Source organism: Sturnus vulgaris, chromosome 6 (genome assembly GCF_052056855.1).
Source record: "Sturnus vulgaris isolate bStuVul1 chromosome 6, bStuVul1.hap1, whole genome shotgun sequence".
NCBI lineage: Eukaryota > Metazoa > Chordata > Aves > Passeriformes > Sturnidae > Sturnus > Sturnus vulgaris.
In genome coordinates, this window is record NC_142248.1 from 7577954 (window position 1) to 7590777 (window position 12824).

The window sequence follows — 12824 nt, forward strand, 5'->3', positions numbered from 1 at the left end:
GTCGCTAATTTCGGGTACATTTAACAAAATACTATTGATGAATACCTTCAGTGATACTGTAATACAGCTGTAAGACAACTTCTATTTCCCGTGTTCATCTACTGAATATCTTCCATATTTATTAAAACACTTCTATATTTGAGCAGTCAATTCAGATGCTTGCTATCTTGAAGATCCATTATGAAGTAATATTTAGAAGATGAAAGGAATTATTAAAGTGTAAATCACACAATGAAACTGCTGCCATTTCTCTGCCATCTTATCCCAAGATTTAGAAGCTCCTCTTGAACTTGTGCTGGCTTGACTCAATGGTTTTGCATAGTTTAGCTCATTGTGTGTGTATGTATATGTGTATATAAATACAACTTTGAATCTCTTGCTGTATTGACCTTGGTGTTGTTCCTGTTTTATACCAGCTGCTTGGCAATACTTCTAACTGTGCATAAAGTGAATTTCAGTTCAGGATTTGGTTGGGGTTTTTAAACTGATCTTAATCTCGGTTGCATTCTGAAGGGTGTTTTTTTTTAGGCTTGCTGTAATTTTTGGAAACATGAAAGATGTTTCCTTTATTTCATGATAATGTATCTTTGTTTCCTTTCAGATCAAAAGGAATAATCCTGAATATTGCATCAGCTTCAGGGATGTGTCCAACTCCACTTCTGACTCTTTACTCTGCAACCAAGGTAAGTGTTCCTTTCCACACTGAAATCAAGTGTCAAACGTAAGGCAACACTTAGAGGAATAAATGTTTTGGTGTCCATCTAGTGGTGCTTTCATGAACTAAAAGTGCAGAGTTTCTGGCTTGAGTTTTTCCAATAGCGGAAGCTGGAAGGTTGAGAGAAAACTCAGTGCAAGGGTTTACTGGCACAAAAATAACTATTTAATGTATTTCTTCATGCATTCCGTTTTTACATGGAAAAGTATAGTAGTGTACCAAGCAAACTTAGTGTAAAGTTGAGAAAGAGCATTGACTAAGTTTAACACAGTTTCTTATTTTGGTTTTGAAACTTCTTTCCCCTAAATTCTGAGATGATTGTGTGATCTACATTTCATCTAAAGTTCATGCTCTGGTTTCTTTTTGTGTCACCAGGACAGTTTTGCCTTTTCAGCTGGTCTTAGGTTTTTTTTTCCCAAAGATACTTTCAGGGGATTCTAAAATGTTGCCCTAAAATACCTCCAGTTAATGCCATAAAGACAGAATGGGGATACCGAGCATGGAACTGAGGCATATGTGATAAAACAGAATGAAAAAGATATTTACACTACTATTAAAGCAGTATGGCCTTACAACTTTTTCAGCCATACCTGGTAATTACTGTGAATATTTCAAGTATCTCAGAGTCTAAGCAGAGCCTTGACAGGATGAAGAAACCTTCAGTAGTGTCATTTATGTCAGAACAGACTCATATTTCCTCTAGACTCTCAGTAACATCTTCATATTCCCAAAAGGCAATTGATGCATACTATTTTATTCATACTACAGGAGGGAATATTTAAGTTTAGAAGCCTGAAGTAGCTTTAGCTGATAAAATTTCCCCTTGAAATAGCTGTTTCCTGAGAGGACAGTTCTTTGTTTTAATACAAATGATCACTTTTGTTGTGGCAGTGCTTCAGCTTTATGGAATCAATTGAGCTTCTGGTTTTAGTGATAATGTGCCTTACACTGCTTTGGTTAGTCTTTTTTTTTCAAAGGGAAACTGAAATATTTTTTCCCCTCCCCTTAAAAAACGAAGTTGCAGGTCGAATAACCTGCCCATTCTCAGCACTGCCCATCTTCTACAGCAAGATTAGTAAGCATGAAAGTGACTCCTCTAATGTAGCTATAGAAAGACTGTATCTGCAGTTTCAAGGTTTTTTTTCCCCTCATCCATTCAAAGGGGATTTAAAGCATAATACCCTTCAGGTGTAAGTCAATGACTTGGACTAATTATCAGGAACAAATGTGGTCTAACTATTTAACCTTCCTGTGGAGAATTCCCTAGTTTACATTGAAATGATTCCTTTTAAAGGAATCATAGTGCTATATTTTGACAGGTTTACCTACCTGCATTAATGCTAATGAGAAGTGAAATACGATTATATCATTTCCCACCTCACCCCCATGCCTATACTGTTTGGATTAGATACTTGGATATCCAAGGAGAAGAAATTTTCTAATATGCAATGCTTATCTGCTTGTTCAGGAAGTGTTTCCTTAGAGAGCATTCTTGAGACTTCAGGTTCAAGTTTGTTGGGGTACTTGAGCTTGTGGAGGTAGAAAACCCAACTTGTCTTGAAATAATTTTTTCAAAAAGAAAACCTCCAAAGCTAATTTGTATACTGTAAATTGCTTTCTCTTCTCATATAAAATGAACATTTTCTTTATGGCAAGCTCTTTGCAACCAGTGGAGAAGACAGTCTTTTATACTTCATATCTGGAGCAGTAGCTAACATCAGGACTTTTGTCATGGAGGAATAGTTGGAAATTTGAATGATCAAAGCATTTCCATTAACATACTATAGTTCTTCTTGTTTGATTATCAATATACTCTGTGCAGTTATTACACATGCATCTACCTACTGTGTTCAGATACTGCACCAAACTATTTGGCACATCCATGCAGGTACCTTACTGTTACAAGAGGATGGTCAGAGGATTCACTTGAATAGTTGCTGCTAGGCCAGACTTTGAGTCTTGTTCATGTTGAATACTGAATTTTGTTATGAACTTATACTCAGGGGAGAGGGAGAAAGAAAGAAAGAGCAGCTGAACAGCAGATAAATTTTCTATAGTTTAAGGAGCCTCTTGCTACCTTATACATGCAGCTTGAAGAAGAAGAGTAAAAGGATCTACCTGCTACACAGCAAAGCCCACTTTTATTTCACATCTTCTAAGTATGCTCAGAAGAGAGTTTATAGAAAGAGTCCAGTAGTGTGGGACTGTTCCTGTTGCTTCTTTTATAGGCTGAATTCAGTAGGATGGCCTTGACAGGAAAAACACTCGCCACTGCAAACTCTAAGTCAGTTAGGACTTGTGCTAAACCACTGGGGACATGGTGACCAAAGGAAGACTGTAAAGGAGGTGCAGTACTAGAGCTTTGCTGCTTCGTTTGAATCTGGTGTGAAGCAGCTGCTTCTTAAATACTTGAACTAATTTACTTAGTATTTATTTTAGCTTCAGGCATGGATGGGATGTTTAGTTCATTCAGTTGAAGGTACTCCATTCACCCTAGTTGGTTGTATCACTCCACTAAAACAAGAAACCGTAGCAGAACCTGGTAGCAGGGTAAGGTGGAAAGGTGGTTTAGAAGAATTTGGGAAGTGGGAATCTGTGCTGGTTTGAACTGCTGAGTGGCCTTTGATTCTCAGGACAATATTTCCTGGCAGGATTAGAGAGGCGGCTGTATCAGCTTTGAGATCATCTTGAAGGCAGGTGCTAACATCCACCTTTAAGCCTTTTAACTTCTTTCTTTGAACTTTCAGTCTTGCAATTTCCAAAACTTCCAGAAGTTTGGAAGAGAATCTGTGGAGGTGGACTTGAGGATTAGGAAGAAGTGTCACCATAGGGTGACATTTTTTAGAAGTGTAAAGGCAGAAGACTAAGTGTTTAAACATTATGTCCTAAAAACCATGCACAAGAGGAACCCAATTAAATCACTCTTAAAAATATCTAAGAAGATGGCATAAGTAGTGAACAATGTGAACATGAAGTTATCTTTTCCTCTTCTAAATAGGCTTTATTTAACAAATCTAGTTCCTTTTTTTGACTAAATTAAAAAGGGGTTTATTTGTTTAGATTGAATCTTGCTGCTGTAAAAGAATTCATAAGCATAGAGTTTCTGTTTGAATGGCATTGGTCTTGTATGCAAAGTTTCATTGAAAACCTAGGTTTTTCACTTTGAAAACAGGAACTCCAAATAGTAATTCAAATACTCTTACACAAAACTGTTATACTAGAGTTTCCATTGTAACGTGTAGCATGCTGCATGTTTCACTTCTTCTCTCTCCAGGCTTTTGTGGATTACTTCTCCCAAGGCCTCCATGCAGAATACAAGAGCAAGGGCATCATTGTGCAGGTGAGTAGTTTGTTTCATGTAAGTGTGGTTGCCACAGCAACATTGGTGTCTTGGCAACAAAAAGGAATCAGCATATTCTTATTCATGAGTGTGTGACACAGATTAAGGATAAGGATTTCCTTTGATCCCATTAGCAGCTTTCTTAAATTACTCTGAAACCATAGATCTTGAAGCAACAAAAGACATGGTTTGGTTTTGTGTGGTTTTAGCTGATGGTGCTAATTGAACCTTTATGGATAAAATATTCCATAAAACTGTGCACAGTGCTGCAGAAGACATCTTTATGAAGCTTCATCTGCTGGAATACACTTGTGGAATGCATTTGTACAGGCATTCCATGGGTAACAGTTTGAATGACTGGAATAGTAGAATCCCTGCAGACTGCTAATCTAAGCATAGTTGAAGAATGAACAAAAGCCTCAAAGATCCTTCATGTGCAACTGACTGATTTAATTTTCTATATTGCTAAGGAGTCTTGCTTCATACCCCTCCCTGCCCCCTCCCCATTTGTTTACCTTCCTTGATTTTAATTTTTTTTTGGTGTGGCACTGAAGCAAACCAAGACAGTTTCTCACAGTTTTATAGGACTTTGCTTTAATATCACTTCTCACATACTCTTTAGTGTTTGTTCCAAAGCTGGAATTTCCAGCTTTGGTCACAAACAGTGAACCTTCCATTTCTGATTAAACCTCTACAGAGCAAGAATCAGTTTAATAAAGGTGGTATGAGATCTTACCTGTACTGTGAAGACAATGGTATCTCTTTTTGAAGTTCAGTTAGGGATCTTACAAACAGGGTTAGCTATGTCCATGCCTCTCATTCACTGCTCTGTGTGGTGTTTCTCAAAGCCATTTGAACTTCAAAGGCTTTATGAAAGATAAAAAATTGCCTCCTTTAAATGTGTAATCATTATACAAAAGAGCACAACTCTTATTACTGGCTAATACTATAGAGAAGTTGTTACCAGATTAAGGCTATGTTACCTTTTTGATGTGCTAGATTCTTTTTTCCTTTAAAATATATTCAGCAAAACAAGAACTTTTCACCAGAAAGTGTCCTGTCACATTTCCTGAGAATGGATTGCGTTAAGAAAAAAGACAGTTGTTGGGTGAGCTATTCCCATGCAGTCATCAACTCTTTAATGGTAACCTCCTGTAAACCTAGATTTAAACTTTATATTAAATATCTGGAGGGGAGCTGCATGTTTTGGGATCTGTTGGCAGTGGAGAGGAAGCTAGTGAAGGTGGACCCTGAAAGCATTCCAATTGCTTGACTTTAGTTTTACACTGGTAATATAATTACTTGGAATACAGCTCTGAAAGCTTGACTTCTCCCTTGAGTGCTTGATTCTGTGCCCTAGCACTCTGGGATGTGCAGCTAAACCAAAGTGCAGCAATGAAGGATGCATAAAAAGGTAGCATTCTGAACAGGTACAGGTTCAGCATACAGGGTCATTTTGCATGCTCTCAGTTCTTAAAGTGGATTTAGCTGGAGTAGCTTTCACTGTTTCATGTCTCCTTGTTACTTTCTCTTCTCACAGGGCTTTAGCTCCAAACTGTCCTGCAATGGGTCAATGTTTACCATGTAGCAAGTTCCTTAAAGCTTTCTCTTCACTTCTACCCTTTTTGATTACTTCTATCTCCTCAGTGTCTCTTTCAAGTTGTATTTGATTTAGCTCCACTATCAGACAGCTGTTCTTCAATAGTTTTCATCTACATGTAATGTGGCCCTCTCTGTCTGTGATCAGTTTCAAAATGAGGCTCAAGGAGCTGGCAAAGTATTGCCCTTTCCTACATCAATAATACCAAGTCTTCTGGGTGGACTGACTTCCTGCTGAAGTCTGTCTACAAACTGAGCCACAGGCCCCTTCGACACACAGCTTCACTTATGATAAAGATGGTGTGTTTGGTTTTTTTTTTCTGGGCCTGTGTTGTGGTACCACATCTAACCTCTGTCTTCTGGTGTTTTCTTAGGCACAGCTGCTCATAAGTTACTTTAGTGTGAGGGTGCTTAGGGACAGATGCTTGCAGGAGAAAGTAGTGTTACATCTTTGGGATGTGTTGTTTCTATGTGCAGCTTTCTCCTCCTCCCCAGATTTTGTCTAAATAGTACTCTTAGCAGTTTGAGTGAAGAATGAAGAAGGAGCAAGAAGTGTTCATTTATGACTATGGAGTACCTGTTGAGACTGAAAAGGTAAATAACCCAGTAACTCATGCTTGGCCAAAGGCATTAAGCACAGTATGAATGTACATAGTACAGGAAAGGTTTCCTAGCTTTCGGGTGTAGAAAAGCCAGGAAGAGGGGTTTTGGTATCTTACATTTTTAGGATTATAAACAAATTAAGAATTAAATCTAATTTACCATATCTACAGTCATGTTTTCCTGTACAAAGCTTCACAGGTTGTGGTAAACTGTCTTTTTGTGACTCTGGTGTTGGCTTAGGATGGTGAATTCCAAACAGCACTGCTTTTTATCCCTTAAATGTAGAGAGTGAATTGCCATTGAGTTATGTAGGTCTGATTCTCAATAGCTGTTCAGCTTCAATTTGTTATGCTAATTTTGTTGCAGTCCATGTCCTTGTCCTTTTGTTTCAGCCTAAGTCACTATAAGCTGCTAATGAATATTACAAGTACCTTCCTGTGAAGACTAGCTGACCTATCTCCTTCAATCCCTAAGAAAGATTGCATCCCTCTTAGATTTTTTTGAAGTACATCTCTATGACCTTCAGAAGCATTACGCTTTTAATTCTAGACTTGCCCTTCCAGCTAGATCATCATCGTTGAAACCAGTTAACTTTTGCCATGCAATACCTGCAGAGTACCACTGTGTGAAAAGCAGAAACAAAGTGCTGGGGGGATTTTACCAGTTTCTTCATATCAACCTCGAGTATGTGTCTTGCTCAAGTGGATTACCATCTATGGAAGCTTAGTTTTGATAGTGCTTTTGTTGCAGTGTTGCCATCTTTGTATTAAAAATACACTGTTATGGCTGACAGGTCTGCTTAATTTTTCAGAAGCAGCATGGTAATAGCATAGGTTAAAATTTTGTGTGTGGGGAAAAGAGGCAAAATAAAAGAAATGAGGAAGAAGATGACAATGACTTGTTCTCAAGACTTTTGGAAAGATCTTTCCTTGAAAGATTTCTGCAGACTTATGAAATTTTTGCTCTTTTAATAGGTCTAGAAATATTGCTTGGTTCTTTGACCCTTTCTTTTACTCCCTTTTAAAACTTCAGTTAGTTATTGGCATTGTCCCTCTATACTTCATTATTATGCATAGCAGAAGTATAGCAATAGAAACTTGCACTATCTGTTTTCTTTTATTGTATTCACTACATTAAAATACCAGACCACAAATTAATGAAAATGTTCATTTAAAAGGATTACCAGAAAGTTTTCTACCCTAACCTCCTGTTCTCCCAGCAGGTAGATTGCCTAGCAATTAGCAGTGAGATTGCTGCTGGCACTAGGTCATGGGCTAATTGTGGCTTTATCCAGCCAAATCTTGGAAACCTTCAAGTGCAGGGGTGCTATGAGCTCTCTGGACAGTCTGTTTGAATTTTATATTGCTCTCTAGTAAAAAGGCTTTCTCCCTGATGTCCAGTCTGACAGTCTACAGCCAAACTTGACAGTTCTCCCTCTCGTCATTTGATCAGGCATTACCAAGAAGAGTTTGGCTCTTATCTTCATAACTACCATTGAAATAATTTTAGGTAAATGTCACCACCAGCTTCCTTTTCACAACACTCAACAGGCCTACCTCTATCTCCAACTAGTCACAAAAGTGTACTGTCACCAAACTGATGTCTAATGGCATTACCTTTCTTCCTCCAAAGCTTTTTAGCTTGGCTGTTTTGTTTTCTATATAGGTCAGTTTTGGTTGATGTAACTCTTCCATTTCCCTTTTATGTCCTCGACTCTCCTTTTCCCCACACTGGAAAGGGAAGGAAACTTATTTGGGAACATGGGATAGTTCAGGTCTTTTTACCTTTTTAAAAGCAAGGTTAAAAAGGTGATAAAATTGTGTAAACAAGCTGTTCTGACTTAGGAGGACTTATGACTTGACTACTCAGGACTTAAGATCTGACTTCTTACATCTAAATAATACTCAAGAACCCAATTTTGAATGTGAACCAATTTTAATAAGCATCAGAGCTATAAGCAGTAGCAAATGTTTTAAGTGAGCAAGACACATTGTACTGACATAAGCTACTTTTAAGACATACTTTGAAACTGTAGTGCAGGCTAAGCTTTCCCTGAATAAGGAGAGTTATTTGCCCAGGTAGTGTGGGTTATCTCTGTCTGAATGTAAAATGCTGAAAGGCTTTAAGCTGTGAATTTTTTCTTTCTAATCTGTTTTGCCTGTTTTAGATACAGTTCATGAATCTCTGAATTCCTTGTGACAAGGAAGAAGGGAGGAAAAAAACTAAATAGATTCAGCAGGTCTCTTGATATCTGTTAAAATAAGGTCCAATTAATACAGTGATGGTAAATCTAATGTATTTTAAATTAAGTACCTGTCTTTTTATTTTCTGGAGTGCATCTGGGAGAAGAAAAATGTTGGAGTCTAATCCCATGTTTCTATGTGCCTTGAAGTCCGTGGATCAATCCAGTAGTGTTAGCATATGCTTGCTTTACCAAGTATCCTCATGCACAATTGTTTCCCCCTTCATGCTATCCATTGGTGTCACTGGATAATGCAGTTCACTTTTGAAGTCTGTTTTGAGCAGAGAAAGACAATAAATCATATCTATTGTGCCTCTCTTGGTGGGATATTGCAGATATAATTTGGTGGTGAGTAAGAAGCTAAAAAATTTAATTTTTTACAATATCAAACTAGAGATTCAACCTAGAAATGTAATCTGAAAAATAGATGCAGTTCATATTCTGGAGCTGAAATCAGGTACCTATGCTGCTGTGGTAGCAGAATGAGTAGTTTTTTTATCCAAACATTTGTAGCTTTTGGTGACTTTAAAGGCAATGGTAGCTGCTTTCACTTCTGAAGTTTAGGTTCTCTGTGGTTTTCCTTCCCATTTGAAAGTGGACTCGTATATTATTTGAAGTCCTGTCTATAGACAGGAGGGCACAGTTTTCATGTTCTCAGGTGAAGGAATGAGCAGGCATACCAATGTTTCCTGTTTGTAGTGGTAGAATTTCTGTTGAAATGTGCACAACTATGGCATGGATACACACTCAATGAGAACTGAAGGGGTCCTTTCCTTGCAGTGCTGCTGAGAGCAACAGCAGCTGTTTCTGAGGTCAGGCATGTGTGGTTGTTCCTTAAGGGACTAACATGGGGAAGCAGGTTTACAAACTGTAGGTTTCTCAAATATACTGTTTTTTGAGTTGGTGTTCTCATTTGGAGGTGTATTGAATCACTGCTACAGCCACTGGCAGTGTCTATCTTAGGAGGTCCTTGTCAAAGTGGTAATAAAGTTCCAACCTCTCTAGGTGTGTTGAGATATGGTATGCTTAATATCTGTGTAAGGGCTGTAGATCAGGGCTTTTTTGATTGCTTTTTTAGAGGCAAAAATTGTGGGCAAGTTGAAAGCATTGCCAAAACCATGACCATGAGGAAAAAGCATTGCTTCCTGCTGTACAAGTACATGTGCATTTCCCTTTCCTTCTCCAGCAGCATGAGATTGGGATAGGTGGAATGAGGTTTTGGATCCTCCAGGTCTATGTTGCCCTACCACAGACATGCCTTTGTGCTATCAGCATCCCTCCATCAACATATATGCTGCTTCCTCTTGCTTCTCCACTACAGGCAGTTCTGAGACCCAGAATCACTTCTGTTTTGCTTCCAAACCCTGCTATAAATGCTCATTAACTGTGCTCTGTTTCTTGATCCTTCCTTCTGTCCTTCCACTCTGGTACTGATAATCTCCTCCATCCTCTGAGCCCTGCTGTGGAGTTACAAGCTCCACGTTTTGAATCTCTGGGCATTCTTTTCTCCTTCCTCCTCCTGCCTTCATACAGGTGCCAAACTGAGGAGCTTTTACTATAAAATTCCTGTCTTGGGTTCTGCACCTTCTTCCCAAGCAAACGTTGGGAGTTCACTACAGAGAAGTAACAATACAGCATTTTCTATTAAACAACTGGAATGAAGTTTTGTACTTACAAGGCAAATTGTAAGAATGGCTTTTCAACCCTGTGCTTGGAAGAGTGGTTTTTCTAGGGCTCCAGCTGGTGATGTTGGCTGTCAGGAGACAACTGAACTATGTCCAAATATGACCCATGGTTTACTCGATTAAAAAGTTCTTTATCTTATATTGGAATCCCATTGTGATCCTAAAACTGAAAGTAAGGCTGGCTTAAGCTAGAATTCAGTGTACAAATTATCTGATTTCCAGTTACATTAGATCCTTGGTGGATCCCTAAGTTAATCTTGAAAGCATTCCCTGCTTAACATGAGTTTTCCTGTGTGCAGAGTGTCCTACCATATTATGTGGCAACAAAAATGTCCAAAATCCGCAAGCCAACCCTTGATAAGCCCAGTCCTGAAACGTATGTCAGAGCTGCCTTGGGCACGGTGGGCCTGCAGTCCCGGACCAATGGCTACCTACCTCATGCACTCATGGTAAGTCACCTTGGAAAATCTAAGGGTCTGGAATGTCCTTTGTGTTTATTATGGGGGAAAAAAAGAGTAATTAGTACAGGTTATAGAATGCTGAGGCCTCACTTCCTTTTTTTTTTTTTTCTTAATTGGATTTTTTTGTTTGTTTTTTAGGGATGGGTCGTGTCTCTTCTACCTACATCTACTGCCATTAACTTCATCATGAAAACAAACAAACAAATACGGGCTCGTTATTTTAAAAAAATGAAGGAGAAGTAAGTGGGAAGCAACTTGATCTTGGGAACCCAGGACTCCTGCAGGTTCCATACCATGCTGCAACATCAAGTAGACCTAATGTTTTAAAAACATCTCCAACTGTAGGTGTGCTTTCTAACAAGGGAACAGTCTTGTTTTGAGGATACAGATGAAACGAGACTGTTGACTTCTAATATTGATTGAAAAATAGGCTTTATTTGTTTATAGATATTATGAGGGGGAAGTGCTTTGAACTAAAATTGCATTGTGCTTTATGAAATACTTTCATGGACTTGATCAGACATCACACTGTTAAGGAACATCTTGGTTATATAGTGTCCATTGTATCTGTTATTGTGCTCATGGGTGAAGGACAAAAAAAAAAGTAGTTCTCATATATTCCTGGGCAGGTGGGCAGGAGAGGAAACGGAGCATAATTATTTAAAAAGGTAGCCTAGCACTATTTCCATAGTATTGACCTCAAAGCTCAGGTTTTGGATACTTGCAAGGATTCTGCGCTATCGGTCAGCTCAGGAGTGCTCCCCTGCTTACATAGTCCAGTGTGATTTTTTTGGTTATCAACTCGAGGGGAATGGGCCAAAAAACAAAATAAGTGTAATAGCTCATCTATAAATATATACATAAAGTAACATTGCAGAAAGCATTTGAAATCTTGGGTCTTGAATATGGATTCTAACTTTTCAGTAATATGTAATCTTCATGATTTGTAATAACATTTTTAAAAGTTCAGTGCCTGCTCTTTGTAATAGGTGGTGATAACACAATGTAGATAAATGTCACGAGTTACATGTTACATGCTGGTTGCTATGTTAAAGATTATGGGTACTTTAAATGCAGAGCTTGAAATGTGTTACTCTCCTTGTTAGCAACGGTGGTTAAATTCTTTTTGAAGTCATGTATCAGTCTGTCTTCCTGGCGAGGTCCTTGGAAATATGAATCCTGACTATTTAGACGGCTTTAAAAAGGAGAACCAGGAAATGTCTTCAAGAGTAGAACAGTTTTAATTTAATTGCATTAAAATTAACTGATTTGTTTCACGGTTCTGTTCCAAAGTGGAATGCTCCTATGAGGCTCAAGTTACCTAACTCCTGGACAGAGGGATCAGAGTACATGAGAAGTCTGCACTGCTGTTGTCTGTATTTACCTATTCTTTATTAAAGATGTTGGTCTCTAACATTCCTTTTTATAAACATAAAATGTGTAAAACTTGCAAGGCAAATGAAATTGCAAGCAGCTACTATTGTTTTCTGTGGTGACTTCCCGTGGTTGAAGAGGGGAGGTTTTTTTTCTGTCCTTCAAAGAATAATTTCAAGCTCTGATTTTGAAGTAAGATGTGTTGCACTGAGATATGATTTCGGGCTAACATTTCTGTACATTGAAAAAACCTGAATACCGATGCAATGGTGCTGATCAAATCTGAGATGCAGATCCTATCCCATAGTTTTCTTAATTTTTTGGAACAGGGATGGTGAAGTTGGTGGTATTAGTTCTCTAAGAGCACATGATGTGGTTTGCTCTGGATCTGATGTGAAAGCATTGGACTAAAAAATCTGTATGTTTTTGACTTTGTAAAACAAATAAAATGGAAATTACTCTTGAGTTTTAATGTGTTAGGTTTTTCTCGTAAAAATGTTTGCGGGTACATTCAAGCATTTGATTGTTCTTTATTGTAAGTAATAACAGTGAAAATTACTATATTTTTACATGCAAAAAACAATGCTTTTGTTAATATATTTTCCTGCCTGTCATTACCCTCGATCTGGGGTGCTTTAGGCACAGCACCTCTGGCCAGTTGAGGTAGGTGACTCTCTTGCTGTGCTCGGCACCAGTGTGGCCTCACCTTGAATATTTTGTGTGCAGTTTTGAGTGCCACAATACAAGAAAGATATAAAGTTATTGAAGAGGATGACTATGAAGATGGTGAAGAGCCTGGAGGAGA

General features: G+C 38.3%; 1 protein-coding gene across 1 annotated transcript in view; it reads left to right on the forward strand.

Annotated features, from left to right (window-relative positions):
* The window catches only part of HSD17B12 (hydroxysteroid 17-beta dehydrogenase 12), an 82133-nt gene extending 69649 nt beyond the window's left edge, over window positions 1-12484 (forward strand). The window contains exons 8-11 of the mRNA XM_014873526.2: window positions 602-683; window positions 3990-4055; window positions 10484-10633; window positions 10784-12484. Coding sequence (XP_014729012.1) covers window positions 602-683; window positions 3990-4055; window positions 10484-10633; window positions 10784-10888 — 403 coding nt within the window. The 3' untranslated portion in view covers window positions 10889-12484. The remainder of the gene's footprint in view (window positions 1-601; window positions 684-3989; window positions 4056-10483; window positions 10634-10783) is intronic.
* Window positions 12485-12824: the final 340 nt, after the last annotated feature.